At 38.3% G+C, this 27,854-nt stretch overlaps 1 protein-coding gene across 3 annotated transcripts; it reads left to right on the forward strand.

Annotated features, from left to right (window-relative positions):
- The first annotated feature begins 19,397 nt into the window (after positions 1-19,397).
- Positions 19,398-27,833, forward strand: LOC106055229 (uncharacterized). Of its 3 annotated transcripts, none has more exons than XM_056011344.1 (5): positions 19,398-19,601; positions 19,960-21,056; positions 23,403-23,558; positions 24,368-24,519; positions 25,056-27,833. In XM_056011344.1, the coding sequence occupies exons 2-5, from the start codon at positions 19,994-19,996 to the stop codon at positions 26,190-26,192; spliced, it is 2,508 nt and encodes an 835-aa protein (XP_055867319.1). In that variant the 5' UTR covers positions 19,398-19,601; positions 19,960-19,993; the 3' UTR covers positions 26,193-27,833. The 3 variants fall into 3 exon arrangements, with proteins under 3 accessions (XP_055867319.1, XP_055867321.1, XP_055867320.1); XM_056011346.1 differs by having other exon boundaries at positions 20,004-21,056; XM_056011345.1 differs by having other exon boundaries at positions 19,398-19,566.
- Positions 27,834-27,854: the final 21 nt, after the last annotated feature.

The following is a 27,854-nucleotide window of genomic DNA, read 5'->3' on the forward strand; positions in this document are numbered from 1 at the left end:
TCTCTAATAGAATCTCAATGTTTGCGTGCCGTCTTTGAAAGGTTTTGCTTCCTCTTTTTCCTTGCCGAAAAGAAGACCAGAAAAGGGCACTCCTTTCAGACCTTGCGATTTACGAGGGCATATGATGTAGTGTTTGGTCTGCATTTTAAAGCGACTGTTTTTAGGCCAGCACAAGGACCAATTACCTTTTCAACTAATTTACTGACCATATGAAAAAAAATATTCCAAAGAAATTTTTAAAAAGGGTCAAGAATCATTGTAGTTTATAGACACAAACATAGACAGAGCGAGATATTAAAGTTATTTTTTAGCGGCCCCCGAAAGGGGAAAAGAAGCTATTAGTTTGTGGAATGTCTGTCCGTCCAAATGTCGTCTGTCCGTCCGTCCCCTTTAGATCTCGTAAACTAGAAAGAAAATCCGACATCACAATGTTTTAGACCATTCAAAGTTCTGATGTAACGTCTACTTTTTTCTTTTCTGAAAGCGAAAAATTTAATTTTTTAAATCAGTTTTGCAAGCAGTTTTTCATTAAAAAATACATCACTTTTACAACTATTCACTATTAATACTAAAAAACACGGGAGGCTTCTAAGTAGTGTAGATTGCAGTTTTCAATATTTTTAACATATTTATTCAAATGGTTTTAGATTGTAGTTCTGTTTTCTGCTGTATTTTATAGTTTTAATGACTGAATTTGGAGGTACTACTATACAGCTATCTAGTAACTTGACTGAAGAGACAAAGCAGATAGCATAGTTTATGTAGCAGCCAGTTTTAATATGTTAATTTTGCCTCTGTATACTGTATTTGGGATAAAGAACAATTTAATGCCAATAAATTTAGTATCATATATTAAAAAAAAAGTCTTAGATTTTTTTGTCAAAATGTTTTTTTTACATTTGTATTGCAAAGTTAAGTAAGTTCTGATATAACCAACTAGTACATTTACACATAATTTTATTTCCTTTTTTTTAAGAGAAAAAAATCTATTTAGTATGCATATAAGTTAGACATAATTTAAAACAACAATTAATAAGTAGTTTTTCATATTATCGCGTGAACTGCAGCGTCCTCATACATTCATAAAACACTCAGGAATTTTTTTAATTTTTTGTACGGAATTTTATTTCTACTTGAGGAATAAGAGATTGTCCCTTTACAAAACAATTAGAGCAATTATATATTCATTATAAGACATTAGTTAGGTCAGGTTCACATCTGACTTCACCTTCATTTTCACATATCCTTTGGTCTGCTGGACCGCTGGGGCACCACACAAGATCCGTCAACCTTCTTTCTCCATTCTTCTCTGTGATTTGTCTTTCATAGAATTTCATTGTGATGTTCTTTCTGAAAATATTGAAACCTGCCTTATTACCTGCATGGGTGGACCACTTCGGGTGCCGATTTTGAGTTTGTGTCTCCACACAAACTTTCTTTGTAACCTTGTTATTCATTGTTTTTTTTTAAATCACGTCAGAATGTCGGTACATTTTATATAAATCTGTTTTTGAAAACTATAATTTATTTCGTTATTAGATTTCTTCAGTGTTTTTTTTTTAAGAAATAGGTACTCAGTGATGAATTGCCTAACTTTTAACTACTAATAAATTAATTATAAACTTTAAAATACAAGAAAAGCAATAATTTTCCCCCCACATTGAAAAAGGTGCCGGTACGCTGTACCGGTGCGCACCGACACAAAAAAAGCTCTAGATTTCTTTCTCATTAAGCTTCAACCAACTTAACATCGAACTCTGTCGGTCACAAGCCCTGACCCTATAGTAAAAAAAAACACACAAAAAAAAAACAAACACCAAAAAAAAAACACCAAAAAACACAGAAGCATCAAACAGCAAAGTAACAAAAGTCACGGACCTGGACGAGAGCCAAATAATATCGTCTCCAACAGTGACACCACCATCGGTACATGGCACTGCGATTTGGGAGCAGATGCCAAGCAGATGGAACGATGTGGGGACAGTTGGAGAGACTTGTCCAAAACGGGGACACCTTGAGATCCCAGACGGACAGATGAGAGAAACGAGAACTCGTCGAAGTGTCGAGATTACTCCCGATTATGACCCTTTAATCAAAGGGAAGGCTTTTTAAACCGTGGCTAGGAATGAGAGATTGACCCTTCACTGACTTCTCTGTCCGGAGGTCTCCCATCAACAAGATGATCATTTAATCACACGAATCCTTGAGCCAACGACATGAGTTTCTCCTCCAATACGAAGGTCGGAGGCCAAGCCGACGTGGGGTTCCTTCATGTTCCTATAATATACCGCCACTAGCCGTGGGAGGGCCCTGACCATACTTATAGCCACCGCAGGAGTACGGGTACATGTCATCGAGCCTTTCTTACATGCCCACCACATACAATGTTTGTTCGCTACAACGTACTATGGTAGCTCACTGGAGGGAGTGTTCGCTACAACGTACTGTGGTAGCTCACTGGAGGGAGTGTTCGCTACAACGTACTGTGGTAGCTCACTGGAGGGAGTGTTCGCTACAACGTAATATGGTAGCTCACTGGAGGTAGTGTTCGCTACAACGTAATATGGTAGCTCACTGGAGGTAGTGTTCGCTACAACGTACAGAGGTAGCTCACTGGAGGTAGTGTTCGCTATTCGTTATTTGCCTGTTTCCTCGAACGGACGTTTCCGAGGTGGTGCCTCGATCAGGAAGCTGTAATCCTCCGGAGATACGAACTTTACATCGATTTCGTGTTCACTTGAGTGTATTATCAGAAGTGTGTGTGTTTAGAAACCAAATAAAATCAAATAAGACAAATATTGTAATACTTCGAACTTTAAGATAACTGCCTCACGTTCTGCTATCAAATAGACTTATATCGTGAAGAGATACAATTACTGTTGTAGGCAGCGCATTTCTTGTATATAAATAACATTAGATCTGCATTGTTTTTCAGGTTTGAATTTCACCCTATGAATCTTGCCAACTGTTACTTTTAATGTTCTTTTTTTTTTCATATATATTTTTATTTAACTTTTTCTCCCTATAGATTCTTTTATACTTTTACAATCTTTGATTAAGTTCTTGTTACACATTTATCGGAGTCTTAAGACACGACTGGCAACTTGTCCGATGTTCTATTTCAATACGTTTTCTTACAACTTACAGGTGAATCGATGAGAAGGTCAAGGTCTTAGAGGTACCTGAGAATTTTAAGTCACGCTATTTAAAGACCTCTTTGACACAAGGAAATCCTGTCTCCAAATGGACAGTTTAGATAAGAGAATTGTATTGGTCTGAACAAATGGACATTCCGTTTGACAATAGGTGTCCACCGCAGCATTACCTTTATAACAATAACGCTATAGATGCAAATAAGAAAAACGTAAAACACACGTCGTGTGTGTACACACCCACACACACACCCACACACACACGCACGCACACCCACACACCCACCCACCCAACCACACGTGTCACAAGCAACGCTTGATAAATTGAGCTTTATTGTAGTTTTTTGGTGATGAGGAATGACCTTGCAACACCCTGACTGAAAGTGAAAAGAGGAATGACATGCTGACATCTTAGCGATCTCTTCTGAGAGATTGTATCTAAGCGGGGCTAGTGGTAAAGCGACTAGCTTCCGAACCGAGAATTCCTGGTTCAAATCCTGGAGAAAACTGGGATTTTGAGTTTGGGGAGTATAGGGCGCTTCTGAGTCCACCCAGCTCTAATGGGTACTTGGCATTAGTTGGGGAAAAGTAAAGGCGGTTGGTCGTTGTGATGGCAACATGACACCCTCGTAAACCGTGGACCACAGAATCATCTGCCCCATAGATGCAAGGTCTGAAAAGGGTACATTACTTTATCCAAGAGACTAGAATACTACCGTTGTTATCTAGAGGTAATACTTCGGATCGAAAGTGGGCTTGGTGTTTCACCTTAGTATAAATCTGTAACATAAAAAATTTGTTTTGCGTGGGGAAAAAAATGAGAAGCAGAAACAAAATGTTGGTAAAGATAAATAAACATTAACAGGTGAGATATACATAAAAATCCCTCAACTTTTTCACTATTCGCAATACATGAATAACTTATTGTGCATTATGGTGACTGCATGATCACATAGTATACATTTTACTAAAGATTTTACTAACACGTTGATCATCTTACTAATTGTTCTGTGAGAAATAAAGTAATTTGTCTTAAACCAAAGAATTTCATGTAGAAAACCTAAGCTGGTGTAAGTACATGTAAGTTAAGGTCTCCCTCCCCCCTTTCCCTTTTCGGACCTTGAAATCTGTGAGACAGATAATGTTAAGGTCATCTCATTCTTTGGTCTTTCCCCGGGAGTCGTACCGCTTATACACTACGCCCCCCCCCACCCCAGCATAAACTCCATCCAATTTATTTGTCGGCTGCAGGGAATGTGTTCCTTCTTTCAACTGAACTGCACTTCTGTCTGTGACTTAGTCTGGAACCTCTTCATGCTGTGCTACATGTAATTCTAAATGTGAAGCCAGTGCTGAGAAATGATGCATACAGACTTTATCTATAATTGGAGCACTTGCTGCATTATCTTTTCATAAAAGAAAATAATAAATTAAAAAAACAACAACAACAAAATAATAGATAATCCTGATCATGGGCGTAACCAGGATTTTTTTTTTCGGAAAGGGGTTGGGGGGAATTCGCCATATATATATATAAAATAATGCACATTGTGTAAAATCGGGTGTGGAAGAAAAACGTGTACAAACATTACAGCAGACACAGAGTGAGATGATATAAGCTTTGTACAAATAGTGTACCCCTAATGCTGCCATGTAATATTTATGTCTTCTGTGTATAAAGTCAGTAACTTGAACCTATTGTAACATACATCAAAGTTTATATTTAAAAAAACAACAACTATTCGCAGACGGCTTATCACGACAAACATAAAAAAAAAGCTTTATTTGTTCTTTTTCTTTCTTTTCTGACCAAAAGATAATCTAGAAGTGATTGGAACAGGACAATGAAATGCGAGCGCCAGTTTCTCTCCTACAGATAATTGAGTGAAGCACAACAGTCTATTCTGATCCTAGTGTCATTCAAGCTGGACATTGAATCCTATTTCAGTTGTAGAGAGACTTGAAACCAAATCTTGATCAAAACTCAAAGAGACACACGATCAGAAGATAGAGATTAAATCAGTTTCCCCGCACGTGTGTGAGTGTATGTGTGTGTATGTGTGTGTGTGACAAGTTTTGAGAATGGTTTATTACATTGTTTGAAATGAGAAAAACATTATATTTTTTTGTGATACTTTGTTGTTATTTCAATTCTTCCTTGTTCGACCGACAATCTGGACATTATAGACTTATTCTAAGAAAATATATTAGATTTGATAAATATCAAGACTCTGGTTTCACTATCAAAGTCCTGAGTTGACATTCTATGTTTAGTAAGATTAACATCATGTTGTTGTTTAGCGCCAGTCTATGTACTTCGAAACGTTGATTGGTCTAGCAGCTTAAAGACTAGAGAAGTAACCCTAACGTTAACCCTAACTCATTAGCGTTGCTCTATTTAGTATTCATTGTGAAATTAACTGTCGTTAGGATTAGAGAAGAGAGAGAACAAAAACACAGAGAAAGAGGGAGAGAAAGAGAAGGAGAGAAAGAGAGGGAGAGAAAGAGAGGGAGAGAAAGAGAGGGAGAGAAAGAGCGAGAGAAAAAAAAGAGAAAGAGAGAACAGGGAGGGAGAGAGAAATGAAGAAAGAAAGAAAAAGAAATGAGGAAGGAGAAAGAGAAAAGAGAGAGTGGGAGAGAGAAACTAAAGATATGGGGATAGAAAGAAAGAGAAACATAGAAAGAATTTAGAAACAAGGTGACAAAGACAGTTTGTGTGGAAACATAAACTCAAAATCAGCCCCCGAAGTTGGCCACTCAGGCAGGTAAAAATTGGCAGGTTTCAATGTTTTCAGAAAGACTATCAGAAACTATGCACTACAAACTATCAACAACTACAAGCCAATCTCTGTCGATACAAAACGGAGAGATGTGCTTGTGTCGAAAGTGCTGCTGTTGTATTGTTAGTTCGACTTGCTGGCGTAGTTGATTTTGAAAATTAAATTTTTTGCTTTTAGAAAAGAAAAAAGCAGTTTTTGTATCAGAACTTTGAAAGGTCTAAAAAAAATCACGAGGTGGGATTATCAATATCTTCTCTAGTTTACGAGATCGAAACGGGACGGACTAACGTCGGGCGGACGTACGGACAGACAGACCACACAAAAGAAGAGAATATCAGAGAGAGAAAAGAAAAATCAGAAGAGAGAAGGGGAGAGACGTAGAGAGAAAATAAGAGAAATTGTATGGAGACACTTTGCTTTCCCAACACTGACCTACGACCATCTTGTTTCTCACAGCCTTTTATTTTTTTCTCCACTGTTAGTAGTTCAAGGTCAGTCTCCATGAGTCATACAGCAAAAGAGTGTTGACTATTTGATACAATAAAATTAGATCTGAACAGATTTCTGAAAAAGTTTTGTGTTTAACTTAGACAGCTAAACATGTCTGTCCAACACACGCTAAGTAAATCTGGAATTGTAGGCCTACTAGCTAGACAAGTGGATCTCACATTTTTGTTCTAAACGTCCCCTCTTTTAGAGCATCACTAATCCTAACTTCAAATACCCAATATCTCTAAACTGTCACCATTGCATTGGAAGATTGATCCTAGATCCTAGAGCCCTAATTCGTCAAAGCATCAAAGCCTAAATCAACAAGAGGTTAAGGGTGTTTATGCTTGCTTCAAAGTGGTAGCTAACAGTTCTACAGGTCATTACTTTGTGAATGGAAAGTTCATTAAAACCTTCACCTTTTTCAACTCAAGGATGGTCCCCCCCCCCCCATTTATAGATCTCACTAAGGTTCAGATGATGCAAAGCTCATCGATTTCTATTGTCGACTGTTAACGAGGGCGTTGAGTGGCAAACATTACGACCAACCCCATTTAAGTACCAAAGTAAGTCATGTGACCATCAAAAGTAGTGCGAACTAAGTCTAGTCCTAAAAACCCCGTCACAGGTCTGTGATAGATAGATAGATAGATAGATAGATAGATAGATAGAAAGATAGATAGATAGATAGATAGATAGATAGATAGATAGATAGATAGATAGATAGATAGATAGATAGATAGATAGATAGAACTATTTGTTTAAACTCCCCACAAGTTGTGACGTTACATGTCAGTGTTGAGGCCTTCTATAACGCATGGTCCTGGTCAGACTCAGCGGGATTCGCGCTCGACACGCCTCTGTTCGGAAGATAAATGCTTGACCATTCGGCCACCACGTCTCAAGACCTTAATATAATTTGTCCATGTTGGAATACAACTTAAAAAAATATATGAAAAAATGAAGATGATCATCTATCTATCTATCTATCTATCTATCTATCTATCTATCTATCTATCTATCTATCTATCTATCTATCTATCTATCTATCTAATCTATCTATCTATCTATCTATCTATCTATCTAATCTATCTATCTATCTATCTATCTATCTATCTATCTATCTATCTATCTATCTATCTATCTATCTATCTATCTAATCTATCTATCTATCTATCTATCTATCTATCTATCTATCTATCTATCTATCTATCTATCATAATTGATAATCATAATATTTTGAGACTCACTGAACTGGATGAAGGGGAAAACCCACAACGATTTACAACGTGAGAAGGGAGCTAGACAGAGGTAAAGACAGAAAGAGGATCACTGACCCACATTCTCAGAAACAATGTCAACTACCTGCACGCCAACATGAAACGAACGCAGCGGCACACGTCCCCACTTTACTGACAGCATTCTAGATCTTGATGTGCGCAGTGCGCAGTTTGCTAGTATTATTGTTTGCCTTGATATTTGGAAGCCGGTTATATCATCCTTACCTGAGGTTATTTAGTGCGTTATGTCAACTTATATATCAGCGGTTCCAAATTAAAAACAAGCTATGCTCGAGGCGGTGTATTTTATGTTTGTCGTATGAGGTGGGAGAAGTCTGATACCATTGTTATGTTTCTACAGAAAGGCTTGAAATTCTTCCCTTAAAATGTTCCGATAAGATCATTCTGGTAGAAGGAACTAGAGAGGCCACGGGTAAGATCACAAGAACCCTTGGCTTACACCCCTGTGGATAGTGTAGATAAGGATACAAACGCATCTGACATGGATGCTTGCTTCTGTTTACTCTGCAGATTACTGCTCTATATGTGGACCACCTCGTATTTTTTGACAAATTTGTTAGATCGTTTTTTAAAAAAGTACTCAATTAACATCGTAATGATATGATTAACGTCTGATCTTTCGACTCAGAAACGAACACAAGCGAAATCTACCCTAGTGTAGTGTCACCAGACAATGCTGACCATGTCCTTCAAAACTGCATTCTTTATCAAGATACTCTAACAAGACACTGGCCCCAAAAGAAAGAAAACTATATGGAGAGCTACCTGATACAGAAACCACTGCGCAGTTCATCTCATAAATTGGTCTGGTCATCTGAACACTCCAACAGTTCATCTCATATATTGGTCTAGTCATCTGAACGCTCCGACAATTCATCTCATATATTGGTCTAGTCATCTGAACGCTCCAACAGTTCATCTCATATATTGGTCTAGTCAACTGAACGCTCCAACAGTTCATCTCATATATTGGTCTAGTCATCTGAACGCTCCAACAGCTCATCTCATGTATTGGTCTAGTCATCTGAACGCTCCAACAGTTCATCTCATATATTGGTCTAGTCATCTGAACGCTCCAACAGCTCATCTCATGTATTGGTCTGGTCATTTGAACGCTCCAACAGTTCATCTCATATATTGGTCTAGTCATCTGAACGCTCCAACAGCTCATCTCATGTATTGGTCTAGTCATCTAAACGCTCCAACAGTTCATCTCATGCATTGGTCTAGTCATCTGAACGCTCCAACAGTTCATCTCATATATTGGTCTAGTCATCTGAACGCTCCAACAGCTCATCTCATGTATTGGTCTGGTCATCTAAACGCTCCAACAGTTCATCTCATATATTGGTCTAGTCATCTGAACGCTCCAACAATTCATCTCATATATTGGTCTAGTCATCTGAACGCTCCAACAGTTTATCTCATATATTGGTCTAGTCAACTGAACGCTCCAACAGTTCATCTCATATATTGGTCTAGTCATCTGAACGCTCCAACAGCTCATCTCATGTATTGGTCTAGTCATCTGAACGCTCCAACAGTTCATCTCATATATTGGTCTAGTCATCTGAACGCTCCAACAGCTCATCTCATGTATTGGTCTTGTCATTTGAACGCTCCAACAGTTCATCTCATATATTGGTCTAGTCATCTGAACGCTCCAACAGCTCATCTCATGTATTGGTCTAGTCATCTAAACGCTCCAACAGTTCATCTCATGCATTGGTCTAGTCATCTGAACGCTCCAACAGTTCATCTCATATATTGGTCTAGTCATCTGAACGCTCCAACAGCTCATCTCATGTATTGGTCTGGTCATCTGAACGCTCCAACAGTTCATCTCATATATTGGTCTAGTCATCTGAACGCTCCAACAGCTCATCTCATGTATTGGTCTAGTCATCTAAACGCTCCAACAGTTCATCTCATGCATTGGTCTAGTCATCCGAACGCTCCAACAGTTCATCTCATATATTGGTCTAGTCATCTGAACGCTCCAACAGTTCATCTCATGTATTGGTCTAGTCATCTGAACGCTGCAACAGTTCATCTCATGTATTGGTCTAGTCATCTGAACGTTCAACATAGAAATGAGAACGAGGAAGAAGAACATAGCCGTAGTTCTATCCAGTCGAACAAACATTATTAGACTTGGAAGTAACACTTGAAAAAATATTTCATCTTTTCCTAAAAAAAAATACTTATAAATAAACGTAATAAAATAGGGCGTGGTGCTGGTGGTGCTGGTGGTGGCCGAGTGGTAAAATGTGTGGTTTACAAACAGAAGGAAGTCACCAACACAGACATAAGTCTTGGAAAGAAGCTGAATCTTCTATCTATGGGATTCCTAGGACACCCTTGAGCATGGGCGTAGCCAGGATTTTTTTTCGGGGGGGGGGGGGGTTTGGGGGGTTTCAACTCTAAACGCTCTGTAGGGGAATTTTAAACTCAAAACCATCTGGAGGGGTTTTAAACTTTAAAGAAAAAGCCATCAACTCAAAACCCCTTTGGCTACGCTCATAGATTTTATAGTATGTAATTTATAGTATGTAATTTGCTTTTTTTTATATTAAAGAGGTACTTTTTAGCTTCAAACCCCAACTGGAAAGGGGGGGGGGTTAAACTCAAAACCCCCTTGGCTACGCTCATAGAATTTTGAATGTGTAATTTGCTTTTTTATATTGAAGAGGGGGTTTATCGTAAATTTTGGAGGGGGTTTTAAAATCAAAATCTTCCTTAACTGTGCTGTTGGAATTTGGGGATTGTTGTTTGCATTTTTTTTTGTTTTGTTTTACAGAAGAGGGGGGTTTAACTGCAAAAACCTCTGGTAGGGGGTTTAAAACTCAAAACCCCCTGGTAGGTTTTTTTTTAAATCTCAAAACCCCCCTGGTAGGGGGTTTTAAACTCAAAACCCCCTGGTAGAGGGTTTTTAACTCAAAACCCCCTCGGCTGTGCTGTGGTAAGTGATGATTTAGTATTAAAATCTCACCTAAAATAAACAAAATGAAAGCAAAAATCAGTCACTTAATTCCGGGGGATTTCATTTCGGGGGGGGGGGGGTTGAACCCCAAGAACCCCCCCCCCTGGCTACGCCCATGCCCTTGAGTCTATCCTCTAAAGGGTTGTTAAAATTAGTTGGGGAAAGAAAAGGCGGTTCGTCGTTTAGCTAGCCACATGACATCTTCGTAATCCAATAGCAATAGTAATAGATGGGTATTATATCATCTGCATCATGGATTTCAATGTATGGAAGGAGTGCAAGTGAGACTTAGCACACAAAAAACAACAACTATCATCTATGAAATCTGTAATGAAACCAGCCAAGTGAGACTTAGCACACAAAAAACAAAACTATCATCTATGAAATCTGTAATGAAACCAGCCAAGTGAGACTTAGCACACAAAAAACAAAACTATCATCTATGAAATCTGTAATGAAACCAGGAAATATAGATGCTCGATGGATAAATAACGAAAGAATTCTACTGAATAGCATCTCATGTAGAAGAAAACATTCAGAGAAGAAGAAACAAAAAGGGCGGAAATACTTCAAGAGGTTCCATATAACTTGATTTGCTACAAAGCCAGACTTACCAAATATTGGATCAATGCGGTTTTAAGTTGTTGTTACCAAACACTTATCAATACACTCAGAATGATAAAATAATTGATCAAAAACACGAACGTCTCTGGATGTGTGCATGATTTCCAAGAAAGTTCCGAGACTTTTCCGGGATATTTTCAAGTGGTTATAAGATAATTTTATCTCAAAATGGTTATAAGATAATTTCAGGAACTGTTTTGTTTTGGCTCTATATTTTCATACGATCTCAAAGAGAAGCGAGCACAACTGCTTCAAGGAACATACAGAACACTGACTAGTCTCTTATCTTATACATTACAGATGTTTCTTCAATAAATAAGAGAACTGCTTAAACAATAGGAGGATAAACTTTTGGAATGTTCCCCATTTTATACTTGCAAACCTATTGTTCCCGACACAGCACAGAATAAAAAAAGGAAATCACACATCCAGATAGTCAATATCATTTAGGACAGAATGTACATTTTGTGTACTGGAGCGACGCAACTGGGTCAAATTTCTAACAACTTTTGTTGTACAATTTGCACTCGGAAACCCAACATTGCCAACACTAACAAAAGAAAAGTGCTTTTAAACAAGTAATCGTGCTTATCGTTCCTTAATATTTAAATTCAGTTTGTTCAACGCCTGAAAAGACAGAAGAGTTTCAAAACGCACATCATATGGAAATCTGCGATCAAAGTCCAAAAGGCCAATTGGTACAGATCCTAACAAGTGCCGAGCTCTGTCTATTATGAAGGCGAACCTGTGGTAAGCTATTCATAAGCTGGTCTTCCCCTTAGCCAACGAGTGACAGACAATGGGCCCTCGCTAGGCTGCTGGTTGTCTAACGCCTAATGCAAGATAAACGACGCAAAAAATTCTGCTTCACTTGCTGCTGTCAGGGTGGGTAAGGAACCAGTGTCGGCTCTTGAAATAAAATATAATGGAGAGAGTTCAAGTTAAAGAAATGCTGGAAAGTGTGGGGGAGGGGGTGGGAAAAAGCAACAAATAAGCATGTACGCAGTGGCGGAGGAAGCAGGGGGTTGAAATTTGACAAATTGGCAAAAAGGTCCAGACCACCTATGTTAGAATGTCTTCTATTAAAATAGTGAGCTAGAGTTATCAAGCAAGATTGTCTTATCACTAGAGGCGCGGTGGATGAGTGGGAAAGCGCTTGGCTTGCGAACCGGGAGTCCAGGATTCGAATCCTGGTGAAGACTGTGATTTTTAATTTCGTGATCTTTAGGGCGCCCAGCTCTAATCGGTTCCTGACATTAGGTGGTGAAAAGTAAAGGCGGTTGGTCGTTGTGCTGGCAACATAACACCTTCGTTAACCGTAGGCCACAGAAACAGATGAACTTTACATCATCTGTCTTATAGTCAACATGGTCTGAAAGGTGAACCTGTCTTATGACTCTGACTTTTGTTTATATGTGCTCCAAGCAGCGATAGCCTACATGATGTTTGTTAATTGCGCTCTCTAGATCTAGATCCAATAATTATCATTTAGTTCGACCATTTAGCCCCCCCCGGCTCCTTGCTGTTCCCCCCGCCCGCTCCTAGTCTTCACAATTAAAGGAATATAATCTGGGTGTTTGGACAAAGATTCTCTACGCATCATCCCTGACTCCCTTCAACAGTAACGACCGCTATGTGCACTTCATACTAGCATTTGTAACAAGCACTGAACATATGAACAGAAATCAGAGCCGTGAATTGAGCAGGAGTCATCCGGTACAGAGCAAAAAAAAGGCAAAGCGATGTTTCATAGGATTCATGAACCAACAGTCCCCAAAACTACGTCACTTATCTGGGAAAACAATTATTACTTACCCCATAAAAACCTCCTCCCGCCGCCTCCTCTCTCTCTTTCAGTCTACGTCTTTAAAAAAAAATTAGATCATCTCCCTGTAACTCGCCGTCACGGATGAGTGCACCATAACGGCGCGGCAGTAGATAGGAATCTTTTCAAGTTTAATCTACAGGGATTAAGCCTCATTCGGATAGAATCGAGCATTCCCTGGCATACAGTGGAGAGCAATATATCTCAAGCTGTCTTGCCTAAACCTTTTTTAACCTTTTTAACTTAAAGAACAGGTACAAATGGTTACTAAGTAATTTAAATCATTAGTATCAAGATGTCTTAATTTCTAGACAAACTATTCGTTCTTTTTCTCTTCATCAATAAGTTAAAAAAACTACCCCCCCCCTCAAGTTAGCAGCTTTAAAAAACAACAGATCAATATATATATAGTTCGTCCATCGTGGTTCGATGATGACCACTTTGTCTTCCAGGGGGCTGAGGGCTTTGCACTGGGGTTTTATCCCTCCTCATGTGGCTGGTGAGACCTATGTGAGCCCGGAATGTTCGGCTGCACACTGGGCAGGTTATTCCAGCTGGAGCTAGTGTCGTTTGTCTCAGATCAAATATTTAAATGAAGAACCCATCAGACATATTTGCTTGATATCTTAAAACGTTCCGCTTCTAGCTATGACATTATTACGTCGTAACCAAACTATTGCAAACAATACTGCAAAAGGGGGAGGGGGGATGACATCCGACTACTTCTGAACAGAAGATCAGCGCAGTGATCAGTTGTGCCCAAACTGTATTCGTCGCGGTGTCAATTTCCGGCACGCGTCGTACTGACATGGCAATATGTCATTGAGTTCAACGGAATCGAACCTCATCAAGCTTCAATAGGGTTTCGAGAGGTCGGAGAGAACCGCGTCATGAGCTGGCTGTGACCCGAGGGCTGTACATTGAGAACCTCTGGGATAGATACTGACTACATCTCCAGACAGTCACCTTCTTGGACATGTTTTTTTCCCCAAAAATTAGAAGATCAAACCTGAAATATACACTCCAATATTAATTGAATTCCTAAGATCTACGCAATGAAAACAAATGGACTAGTTATCAAAATGTTGCAGTTGTTGAAACAGGTTGATACCAAGAGGACATGCGAGAGATCACGCTTGGTGCACATACACACACACAAAAAGTCTGCCTCAAGCTTGACATAAAAAGTATCTATTTAACTGCGCATGTATTCGACACGCATTCAGTAAGATTTAATCTTTATATCTCACACTTATCAACCTCTCGACTCCCCCTCTCTCTCTTTCTCTCTTTCTCTCTTTCTCTCTCTCTCTCCCTCCTTCCCTCTCTCGCTCCCTCTCTCTCTCTCTCTCCCTCCCTCTCTCGCTCCCTTTCTCTCTCTCTCTCCCTCCCTCTCTCGCTCCCTTTCTCTCTCTCTCTCCCTCCCTCCCTCTCTCTCTCTCCCTCCCTCCCTCCCTCCCTCTCTCGCTCCCTCTCTCTCTCTCTCTCTCCCTCCCTCCCTCTCTCGCTCCCCCTCTCTCTCTCTCTCTCTCGCTCCCTCTCTCGCTCCCTCTCTCTCTCTCCCTCCCTCCCTGCCTCCCTCTCTCTCTTACTTTCAACATTGTCGCTATACAAAGAGACGAAGTGAAACTGTTTAAACTTTCCCAGTGTTGGATCGTGGCCCGAGAGCTAACTGTTCAATCAAATGTTACCTGAGACAACCCCCCCCCCCTCCTTTCCCGTCTAAATCAGATTTCAACAAATCTATTAAAAAAAAAAAACTCTTTAAAAAAAAAGACTTCTACTGTTCTGGGACTTCAGGGGTGCTAACGGAAATGTTGTCATGCACCAACATAAGCTCATTTTCATGACCGCCACTACTGAAGAGTGGTTGTGAGTTGACAACGTCATGGGCTCCTTGAACTGCACCATACTGTCACATCTACACCATACAGTCGGATGATAATTGATTACCAAGTAGATAATGGCAGTGAGGTGATCATTGATTTGGCAAGGATTTAGGTAATGAAAAAGTCGAATTATAATCGATAAGGATCTAGATTATTACAGTCGCTAGGTCATCGATTATGACTTACAATGACAGTGCAACAATTATCAAAGAGGATATATTTTTAGATTGATTAGTATAGCCAACACCATAACATTTTTTTTTTTTGTTCCTGATTCAGTGTACCACGTGGACACTTCAAGATCAACTAACTAAAAACAAGGACTGAACTATTTTGTTCACAAGGACTGAACTATTTTGTTTATGAAAAAGTTCAATGAAATAGAACAAAACACAATCAAATAAGATTCTAAAGAAAACAAAATATTACAATTTCATAGAATAGATCAGAATTTGATTCTTTAGAAACGTTTACAATATATTGATTTATAAGTTTATTACCACAGATTGATCCCATTTAGCCCGATTTCATGCTTTTAGCTTGGAACGTGACGTTTTGGCGACGCCGCTTTGATGGCAGGACGTTTTGGCGCCAGGAGTTATGTCGATGTTTTAGAAAACATTTTGTAATAAACATTTTTTTTATATACGATAAAAAATAGTCATGAATATTTAAGAATAACAGAAAAAGATAAAAAATAAAAATAAAGATTTATATGTTTAATGAATAGTCTCAACTATAACAATTACAATAAATAATTCTGCCAAATTTCAACTTGATTTTAGGTTCGTGTCGGAAAAATAAAGTGTACAAACTATTTACTAGACCAGCGGTTCTCAACCTTTTATGCTCGGCGACCACTTTTTACAATCCCCCACTCTGCCGCGAGCCCCCCCCCCCACACACACATACAGCACTAGAAGAGTAGACAATAACAATCCATATTTTCGATGGTCTTAGGCGACCCCTGGCAACTGGTCAATCGACCCCTAAGGGGGTCGCGACCCACAGGTTGAGAACCCCTGTACTAGACAAACAGTTAAAGTGAGTTAATATGAGCTTTGTAAATATTCGTGGTCGTCTACCAAATTCTTTAATTTTTTTCCACATTAGTTTGTCACTAAACAAGTATCTTTGAATATAATTTATATTATACATTTTAAAATATTTTTTAAAATATGTTTTGCACTATTTTAAACGGTACGCTGCATGTTTACAACTATGGACAATTTACCCATTTTTGCTCTATGTTACTAATTTGCTTGAAAGTCAAAATTACAATTTTTTTTTCATGAATGATAGTACACATATAGTAGACCGCATAGGATGACATTAATCAAACTATTGTTAGAGATGTATTTCAAAATGTTATGGGTTAACAAAACACAGAAAAGTCAAGAGGTTCCATTGCTTTGCTTTATGATACAATTACTTTTGTGCGCCAGTTTCGGGGAAGGGGGGGGGGTTGTATCTAGCAGAAGCTTTTCATACTGCCTTTTCCTAAGAGATATTAGATCTAGTACAAAGTTTGTCTCTGAAATATTCAACTACATATGTAAGATTTTTATTTTTAATGGTTAGCAAACGTCCTGAGTCTCTTCACAAGGCTTATCTCCCCTTATCTTAGTATATTTCATATGTACAACAAAACGAATTCATTATGACTAATTGATTAACTCATTGGATAGTCTTTTGTTATTGATTCACGTTCTGTGCAAAGTTTTAAATGGATCCGAACATGGGAAGCGGGAGAAACAACGTGTACACGATTTGTACTAGACAGACAGACAGACTGACTTGATAGAACCTTGATAAAATAATCATTCAGAACCTAGAGGCCAGGACGCCCAGTCAGGTTACAGAGTTAAAGATCTCTTTCAGCTCCATAAAACAGAAGTATCTCTATGACTGGTGTCTACAGTTACCCAATGTTTTAAATTGCCAAAAGTTTGTATTTCTTCTAATGTGTGTGGCCTAAAAAAAAAACGCGTGTCTGTACGAGGGAGAGGTGCAGTGTTTAGATAGCGGCAGACGTGAAGTGTTACAACTCGTTACGTAGTCATCCAAGTGTTTGCGACCTACTTAAGCATCTGTAGGCGCCTACATTTACCTCCCTTAAACTTTCAATACCTTGTGGGTTATTTGGTGCATTTCAGATGAGTACGTAGCACAAATGCAGACTTGAAATGTTACTATACCGGGCGTAGATGGTCCAGCTATAGATCCATTTCAGAATAGACGTAGAGGGATTAGTTTCATGTTGATGGTAAAAATAAAAAAAATCCAGCCTTCGAATCTTTTATGAACGATACTTCATGACACATTGTAATGTGGTTGGTCGTCTCTTGAAACACTCGCAAGTCACCCATGCGCTCGGGACTGTAAACACGATGGTTCCAAGTTTGAATCAATATCTTCTTCATTCCTGTCTTCCTAATCGTCACAATGTTTTGTATTAAGATTCACTAGGAATTTCTAAAACTGAACAAAGAAACAATATAGCTCTGATTGATTTTGAAAGCTCTAAAACAAGATAAAAATGTAGATCAGATTGATTTTAAAAGTTCTAAAACAAGAAACAGTATAGATCTGATTGATTCTGAAATTCAAAACTAGACACTATAGATCAGATGAACTGAAAAGTTATAATTTTAGACTAAAAAAAGACGCAGACTTTGGGCTTTCAGTGCGACAGTTTTGCTGTCTTAAAATGTGACCTCAACACCATGTATAATATAGTCAGGTAGCTTCAAACTTCAACATAGACATAGACTAGATTTATTTCCTGGTTTCTTTAAGTGTCGTTAATTTAAAGTTAAAAAAGGAATTACAAAATGTTTTCTTCTAAACTAACAGATACGTGAAGGGTAGAAGGTGAAGGTCACCCTTTTTTTTTTCTTAGAAAAAAGCTAATTATGATTACGCGTGGCCAATACAATGACAACATCTATATATCTAAAAATAAAATCTCTGTGTAAAAAGGGGGGGGGGGCGTCCAATTGACAGAAAACTTAATATTTCACATTTTTACTTTCTGGGATTTGAACACAAGAGCCTCAGCTGTGTGGTACGTAATTTTGCCTCTCGGTCACCACAACTATATTAAATGCATTTTTATGAAACGTCAATGAGATTTTGAATTTCGGGGTTTTTAAAACAGGGTACCCAACCATAATGGCACTTGGCATTAGTAAACTTAAGTCGGTTGTCGTTGTGCTGGCCACATGGCAGCCTAGTTAACCGTCGGCTATAGTAACAGTTGACCTTTACATTATATGCTCTATATATTTAATAATAAAAATATGTCGTTGTAATCTTTTATTCCGTAACTAACCATCTTTTAGATCCAAAATGCTGATCTCCCCTTTTAATGTTAGCGCTATTGTTATTGGTTTTATAGAGCGTGTATGAATCTAGATATTGTAGCACTATTATTGTACTCCCCAAGTCTAGATGAAACCTCGAGTTTAGTAGCATGGCCATGTTTTGTTTACAATTTCGGCTAATCTGAAAGAGGTGTGTCTATTGGGCGAAGGCTTTTTTAAAGCCTTGTTTATTTCAGATGTAGAGAACTCACTGACCTATGCAAATGGCGCGGTTGTGTAATATGGTGTTTTAAATAAGTAGGCCCTTGTGTGTCGCAGTTATCTGGGCCTACTGCATATCGTTGAGGGAGGCTACTCGGTGCATGACGAAACTCTTTAACAACAGTTGCTTCCCTTTTAATTATGCCTGGAAAAAAAAACAACATAAAAACATATAAAACAACTGATAATGTTTATTTTTAAAAAAGTCACCTAGGTAGCCTACCACAGTTAACATAATTAGGTCAGGGAGATTGCTGAAATCAGAAGAGATGCCCTATGCATTTCTAAGCATTTCACAGTTGTTTTTCATAACTGTCTATAAAAAGTACCTTTATATGGGCTTTAACACGCTGATTTAATCTACTGCCCATGTAGCAGGGCCAAACAATATTTAATGCATTACATATTATTTGATCCCACTCGGACCGAGGAAGGTCACTTTAGCTAGTCAACTCTCGCGTGTGCCCTAATTCTGTATTCTAAAGACCAAAACAAACCCTGAGTCAACAAGGACAGCCTTTTTTTTTATGACACATACTGGGCCTAAATTTAACCTTATGTAGGCGGTCTCCTGACCTCGTCGCGCATGCGCCTAAACATGCAAATTCCTACGCTGCGCGAAAACGTCAGGGGACAAAAATCCCACGGCAGTTTCATTCATAAAATTTGGAACCTGTATGATAGCGAATTAGATCGTCGTACTACGACTTGTCGGGACTACTTTTTTTTTCTTACTATTGTTTAGGTGCAAGAGAAAAACTATTACAAGGAGAGACGGTAAAGCAAAAGTGTCAGTCGCGCGCTAGCTTTGGAAGCGACAACACTTTGACACCATGACATAATCTACCCCGCGTTAGTCAGTCGAAGTTTTAAGTTGATATACCGATCTTTATCTCATGTACTGTTACTTGTACATAAATTAATTGTTCCGAGTTGGTAAGTGAATTATTTCTTTTTTTGCTAAATAAAAGGTAAGAGTTTTTAGTTAATTTATAGGTCTTCCAAATATGCAAAATATAAATTAAAAAAAATTAAACTTTAAATTTTGTGTTATTTATTTTTTTGTTACTTTAATATCGACAATAACATTTATGCTATATGGAAAAAATAAAATAAACCCAGATAGAGGATATCATTAGGGAGGATGAATTAATTTTTTTTTTATAGTTATTAAAAATGTTAACAAAAAGAGTTTTAGATGTGGAACTTTCTGTAGAGTCTAAATTTGTTTATTGATTATGAGAATGCTGAGAGGGATGCTCTATAACAAACGTTTTCTGAGAGACTTTAGTACCATATCTAATAATCTCTCTCAAATCTAATTTGCAGAAGATAATCCAGGATAATCTTTCTTTCATCTGACATGTCTGCAGACTTCTTCACCCACCTGAACCTTGACCAGACAGTGCCATCGCCCAGTGACGATCTCTTTGATATGTTCAACCAGGACGGAGGCTTCGAGTCCAGTTCCCCCGTGCAGTCCGGCCTCTGGAAGATGACCTCCTCAGCATGCGATTCTGACAGCAGTGGCGTCTTTCACGCGGATTGGTCCACATCGAGCAGTCTGTCTGCCTCGCTGGATGGCCAGGCTATATTTAGCAGCTCGGCGTCCTCGTGCAATAGACAGGCTTATGAAGGCAGCACCTCGGCCAGCGAAAGCGTTGGCCTGAATAACAGTATGAAGACATCCGTAGGAGATAGCTGCTATAAAAATCCTGATGTGGACTCGTCTTACTCTAGTAACAGCCCCTTCCAAAGTCTCATCATCAACACTTCAGTCAAAGAGGGTGGTTATCAGGCACACAGCAACTGCTCAGTGTCCAGCAGCAATGGCTACCACCAGAACAGCGCTACGAAACTAGAAGACTCGCTGTATTCAGACAATTTGGTCTGGAGACAAAAGAGCAACAGTTTCGACAGCATCAACTCCGTCAGCAGCGTAGAAAGCTTCTCCGATGCCGAAAGCTACACGACATACACCACCAGCAACACCCCTGAGCTGTACAACCCGACCTTCCAGAACCCAACCACTTGCCAGCCCAGTTGTATTTCAACCTCCACCACTTCGTCCCCTTCATCCACTATCACCTCCCAGAGCCCACTTGAAGCGAGCGTGACACTGGCTGAAAAGTATGACACTTCATTCGCCTCAAACTTAGAGTTTCTAGTGCCCGCCTCACGGTCGTCTTTGTCCGACGTTTCCATGTCCCATAGATCTGCCTATGACAATGTGCAGGGGCAGAATTTTCAGTGCAGCGTACCCGTGAGAAAGCCCCCGTCTTACGATGAGCACATAGCGATCAACTACTTATCCGGCTCTCCTGACCATTTGGAGGAGATGGCTGCTGGCGACTTGAAGTACCCAGGATCCATGCTGGATGACATAATGGAATGTATACAACTTGATCAAAAAGACACACACTTTGGTAAGATTGACTGCTGATACATAATTTTATGTAACACATTGTATATCGTTTTTATACACATTCTTTCAAACATTTTTAAACGCTTCGAGAATAATGCTAGGAAAACTATAAGAAAGTTGTTTTTTTCAAAGGTTTTTAATAATTTGTTAATGTATGCCTGACAATGTTCAAGAATTAATCACCTGTGAAACAAAAGTTATGTCGCTTAGTTATAGTAAAAAGTAAAGACAAAGCGATCTGTTAATTGGCCAACGGTTAGCGATCAGGGTGTCATGTGGCCAGCACAACGACTAACCGCCTTTACCTCTCCCCCCCCCCCCATAAAAGTCCGGCACCCATTAGAGTTGGGAGGAAATTCACAATCCCAGTCTTCACCAAGATTCGAACCCAAGACTCCAGGTTCGGAATCCAGGTGCTTAACCACTCAGCCACCACGAGCCTAGGTTGGTTTGCATAGCCTAGTTACAACATATTCTCGAAAACCATGCGTCAATTATCACAAATAGTGTAGTGTTAGTCATTAAAATTCGATGTAATATTAGCTTTCTTTTTTTAAATGACGGTAAAAAAAAAGGGGGGGGGGTTTGAATCCAAAATAAATTTAAAAAAAATTAAGTAATACACAAAAAGCATTACAATAAAAAAAGTTTTGTTTTTAACCAATGCTTACCACACAATGTGTATTAATCATTCGCACGGAAAGTCAATATAAGAAATGTTCTATTGAAGTTTAACGCACGTCTCTTTGTTGCAAAGTTCACTTTGAGTGTCAACTAAATATTATAGCAAACATGTTTATAAAACTCTCCCCCTTTCTCCCCCTTCCCCAACCAAAAATAAAAATCCGAAATATCTCCTCGACAATTTCAGCTCAGTATTTTTGCATCAACCACCAAAGACAAATTTTATTCATGAAACAGTTACAGTGCATTGACATGCACTTTTTTGGAACTATCCACAAAAAGGGCTAGAAACCTCAACAAAAATCCTTACTCAGAACCAAATCCTTCACGTACATTGATTACAAGATTACATAGGGTAGAACGGAGGTTTCTAACTGGCAGGCTTAATGTTTAAATCATTTCATTGTGTAAAACCATTCAACTGTACATTAATAAATATAGCTAGATTTATATCATTACGAGTTCGTAATGTCGGACTTTGACTCTAATTGTACAAAAAAATGTATTTCTTGTAAAGTGATTAAAAAAAATGGAATAACACAAGTCAAGGTGTAGAGCAACAAAATGAAGTTGTGGGAATCTGGACGTAGCTGTCGCTAACAAGTCATTGCTTCTTGGGCACATTCAATAGATCTGTCGCTGATAAACTAGATCTGGTTCAAGAGAGAACGGTAGGGGAAGGGAGGGAGGGGGGGGGGGGGCTGCATTCTGTGTGACGATCTCACGGCAAATGTTCTCACTGCGCTGGAGATAGTCATCTGAACTTATTGTCAGCATACTTACCTTGTACATCTAGTCGTGTCAAAAGTGAATCACTACATACACACACACTGTTTTAAAATGGATGACGTAATACACACACGCACACACACACACACACACCCATCAAGCGATGTCAGGAGGATATTTAGAAGAAACTAGTTGGCGAGCATGAAATTATCGGGTTAACTCTGTATGAGACGGGCAAACTACGAACTAACATGCGACCTTCCAAAACACAGAGTGCCGCGGCCGAAGAATTTGCTAGAATGCTCACCCAGCGCGCGCGCGCGCGCACGCACACACACACACACACACACACACACACACACACACACACACACACACACACACACACACACACACACACACACACACACACACACACACACACACACACACACACTGGATGTTGCTTATCTTGCTTTTAACTTTTTTCTTTAGGCTCAGTAAGCCGACAAGACTATTGTTGTTTATTTTTATGTAGAATTAACGGAAACAACGACGGGTCGCTCGACTAGTCTGCTCTATCATCTGGATTTATATGTTTTTCTCATTTTCAAATAAAATTCATTGACCATGTATTTTTTGTGCGGAAGATTTTTCTTCTTGGTCAATTTTAATTCTAAACATTAAAAACATATGAATTGTATACATAACACACGACAAAGTGTATGTCTTTAAAATGCATATGTTCAAATTGTAATGAAAAACAAATGTACATTTTACCACTTTACCAGTAATGTATTTAGGAATAGTTCAAATCGTAACGTCTATAATATTTTTATTATTTGTAATAATTCATGTTTATTTATTAAACCACTCGTGCTCACTATAGGTTTTCGTACTGTCAAAGTAACTTTGAAAATGAAGTCCACTTATTGTTAATCATTTCTTCTCTCAGACACCGTGACGGATGAAGAGTTCCACAAAGTCATAGCACCAATGGATATTCCCGAAGTAAAGCCTGAACAAATGTCACACAAAAGGGTGGCAACTCACAGAAGTAAACCAGACGATGGAGACAAGATGAGAAGAATAGCGTCCTACATTCTGGAAGGTGAGCTCATTTTTGTAAAACTGAAAATTAACACTCAAGTCTGAATAAGTATGATCTTGCACTAGTATTATTTAATCATTTGTTGTTATTTTTTTACTTCTGTATTGTTAACATCAATACCCAGCGTAGGCGCATAATAATAGTAAATATATAATGCTCTCCGTTACTGAAGTGGAGATATACAAGAATTAACAATCTTTAAACTACATGGAAACTATAGATTTCTACACAAGAACTTTTATAAAGATCCCTTTGTTATGCATATCTATCTGTAATGACACTATGACAATTGTTGAATATATATTTTAAACAAACAAAGTTAAGAAAAATACTTTCGAAAAGAACAACATCAAGTTTACATAAGCAAAAGAACCTCAGAATTTCTGCCATATATCTCAATACTGCAAGATGTATGATCATTTATTTATGCACGAATAAATCATCACTAATTAATTAAATAATTGGTTAATTTTGTGATTGATTTTTTTATTTAATTCGTCAATGAATAATTTGAGCAAAGTTTCAACTGATCTGAAAATGGTAAGGGGGAGAAATAATGCGTACAAGATTTGTACCAGACAGACAGACTGACATACAGACTGACAGAGTGAGTAGATATAAGTTTTGTAAAAAAATAAACAATCACAGGTCGAGCAAGTTTGGAATGCTGCATCGATATCTTAAATTTCATAATGCTACGTAGCTATTTTTAACCCCGGAATGCTACATCGCTATCTTGTAAGTCTGAGAATGCTACATCACTGAGGCTGTAACAACTAATGTTGTTTACTATGTTGTTTATTTCTCAGGCAGTGGCCAGGTTCAACTCTGGCAGTTCTTGCTGGAGCTGCTCTCTGAGAGCACCAATGACAACTGCATCAAGTGGTTGGGCAACAAGGGAGAATTTCGCATGATAGACCCCGAGGAAGTGGCCAGACGATGGGGCAAACGAAAGAACAAGGTATTTGAAATTCTCATTTACATTTGCGATTTGATGGAATTGTAATACATTTATTGTTTGTCACACTTTATAAACTTGTTTATATTCCACACTGCTTAAGACACAAATCTCTCATTATCGGCAATAATCTCATTCAAGATTTAGACCTAAAATAAGTAAAAGAAACCACTTTAATTTTGTACAACTCCTTCAACTAGTTTACACATTTTAGAATGGATGGAAGGTGGGATGTTGTAAAAGTTGGTTGGGCGCGAGTCAAAAACTCATTTAAAAAATTGAAACATATATTTTAAACTAGAATTTCGCACATAGAAGTATAGATGGATTGTACGTTAATAGAGAGTCGCGATAATAACCGTACATTTCGTGTGTTCTCCCCATACTGGCCAATATTTATATATCTTTATATTTCATTGACAAATAAAATGCTGAATGATTAGTTGACATTATTTGAACATGAAATAAGTATTGACTAATTTTTTAAAAATATTTGACTTATTTCTTTCCGATATGTAAAATGTATTTCTTTATTGCAGCCAAGTATGAATTACGACAAAGTCAGCAGGGCTATGAGGTACTATTACGACAAAATGATTCTATCCAAAGTCCAAGGCAAAAGGTACACCTACAGGTTCAACTTTCAAGTCATCATGAAAGCGCAGAGACATTCTTCCAGCTCTTTTGATCCTTCAGACTGCAAGGAACTTTTGAGCATCTTTAAAAACCTGCCGTCCTCTGCGTCAGCCAGTTCAGATTTCTCAAGGCACAGTCCACAAGGAAGAAGTCGAAGAGATGAAGCCAGATCAGCAGCAATGTCATGTCTTAACAATGTATCGCCCTCTTTATCATCCATAGCTCAAGGTAATAATTTATCGTCCAACCAAAGTGCTTTCCAAACTATGTTCTCGTCCATTCCAGAGACAGTCAATGCAAACCAAGACAATCACCAAACAGTTCCACCCAGCAGAAGTGTGTACCACAATACTGCACCACAAGCAACGGACTCTGCGAGGGTATTAAATGAAGGAAGTTTGCTGGAGTCACAACTATTCAAGAACCAAACTATTGCACAAAATATTTCTATCGGTGCATATCAATCCCAGGAGTCTTTGCATCAAAGACAGACCGGAAGCATTTCACTTCAACACTCCATCAACACCACAAACAGCCCAGTATTGAATTCCTCCACTACGTCCTACAAGTCATCAACTACGCTGCTAAACACTACAAGTCAGAGTCAGCTGACTGAACTACGACGCAAGCAGTGGGCAGCGGAACGTTCTTTCCATTCAACCATCGATCCTATCGTCACGTCCACAGGTCACTCTGGAGCCACTCACGGGTCAAGTCCTTACCAGAGAAACAGATCCAACTCTGAGCTTTTTCCAAGGACAAGTTTGGACATGACCAAAAGGTTCAGCCTTCCCAGTAACTTCAGCGCCAACAGCTCCGGACAATTCTCAGAAGATTTTTCTGATTGGACAAAAGGAAACTTTCAAGAATGTCAGCAACTCCAGCAGCATCAGCAACAACATCAGCAACAACATCAGCAACAACATCAGCAGCAACCACATCTAAATGAAGACCTTTTGTCTCTTCCAAACGACTTCAACAATGGGCAATTACAAACCAACATGAGCTTAGTTTTGTACAATAACATTTTGAAACAATAGCCGGCATAATAACAAGGAGATTTAGAATACAATCTTTCAGTCCAGCCTAATTAGTCCTTCTGCCTTAATCTGCTTTTCATTAGACCAATCTCAAAATATGACCGCTGTGTGTTGTCAAGTGTTTATTTAAATGTTAACAATATAGAATCAAATTTCATATTAAAGAATAGTATTACGCCTGCATAATTAGATTGTTTATAGAGGCTTACATGTCTTATTCAGAGGCCTTTTATTCCATAAGTTTTTTGCATATATACTGTTAGTCCTTTTTGTTTAAAATATTTCTTAACATTTATTTTCTGTGTTCATGTAGCTTTACACTATAAAACAAAGTTTTGTTCATTTAAAATAGTTCTGTTAGAGTTAAAACTGTATATTCCTTAAATGAATTCTGTTCGTATTGTAAATTTAAATCTAGACTGATGTTTTATTTAATTAATAATACCATGTGATGATTTTGTTAGAGATATCTAGAACAAAGAAATCTTGTTGAGGTCTGTAGACCATAAAGTCGGCATAGGAGTGAATCATATTACTATACTATTAGATACTAGATTTGGTTTTAAGTTTTAGGAATATTTTGTATAGTATATAGCTAAATTGAAGCTTGGCTTTTGGCGCTTTATCGTGAAATTCAGTATAGATCTAGATTTAAAAAAGAAAGGAAAAACATATCTATTCATAATATTACTGAACTTGAAGTGAAAAAAAACAACAACAAACAAAGAGCTAACTATATATGTTTCAATAGCCATGTACTCACTCTACCATATCATTCCATTTTTACTTTGGAGGTGTCGCGGTGACTTTAAGCTAACTATCAGTTGCAAGACGGGAGACATAATGTAGAGGAAGACATATTATAGCCAGCGCAGCGACCAACCGCTTTTACTTTTTCCAACTAATATCGGTTTTTAACAGAGATGTTTGGACTCAGAGGCGCGCTAAATATATTAAGTTGTAATTTTGTTAGACTTCAGCCATCATTCCCTGTGATCCAATATCCTCAGAGAATATATCCATATGTAGATATATATTTACTTTCAAGGTTACCTTTATTCAGCACATCTCTTTCCAGATATTGTGTTCCTAATTTAAATATTTATGTACATTTGTTGGAAATGTAAATATGTTCAAATGCCATACACACGTTTAAGAATTCATGTAAATATTTCATGTAACTACTGTGTAAAATGTAGATACGTTGAATTGTTGATTCTCGTTGAATTGTTGATTCTCGTAGACCTGTTGTTTTCTGTCAGTCCTAGTTCTTGTGATACCGGTGAATGCCAAATAGTTAGATGAATTATATCTATGTTGACTTGCACTACATCTCTTTTAGAGTGGATTTCTGTTGATGTTTTTAATCAGTGGGCTAAACAGTGGTTCTGATGAGTAGCACTTTAGGATGATTTGTGTCATCTGTGACTTGTGACACCTGACCTAATGTTAGTGTTCAGTGCCTTGTCAAGTTTTCTTGACATCTGGTATTTCTTTCTGTGTGTGCCTTCTGTTAGTACATGTGTGTGCGTGTGGGTGGGTGTGTGATTGGTAAGAGTGAGTAAAAACTGAGATTTAATTTTGTTATTTCAAGTGATACTTTGAACTCAAATAAACTGAATTTCTTTTTTTTTTTTTAAATATTTCACATCATTTTGTTGT

The sequence above is a fragment of the Biomphalaria glabrata genome, chromosome 14 (assembly GCF_947242115.1).
Source record: "Biomphalaria glabrata chromosome 14, xgBioGlab47.1, whole genome shotgun sequence".
Taxonomy (NCBI): Eukaryota; Metazoa; Mollusca; class Gastropoda; family Planorbidae; genus Biomphalaria; species Biomphalaria glabrata.

Bases quoted from the DNA above. Each gene is read 5' to 3' on its own strand.
- LOC106055229 (XM_056011344.1), top strand. From the start codon at position 19,994: ATGTCTGCAGACTTCTTCACCCACCTGAACCTTGACCAGACAGTGCCA. The intron at 23,559-24,367 runs GTGAGCTCATTT...TTTATTTCTCAG, and splicing joins AGCGTCCTACATTCTGGAAG to GCAGTGGCCAGGTTCAACTC. The intron at 24,520-25,055 runs GTATTTGAAATT...TCTTTATTGCAG, and splicing joins GGGGCAAACGAAAGAACAAG to CCAAGTATGAATTACGACAA.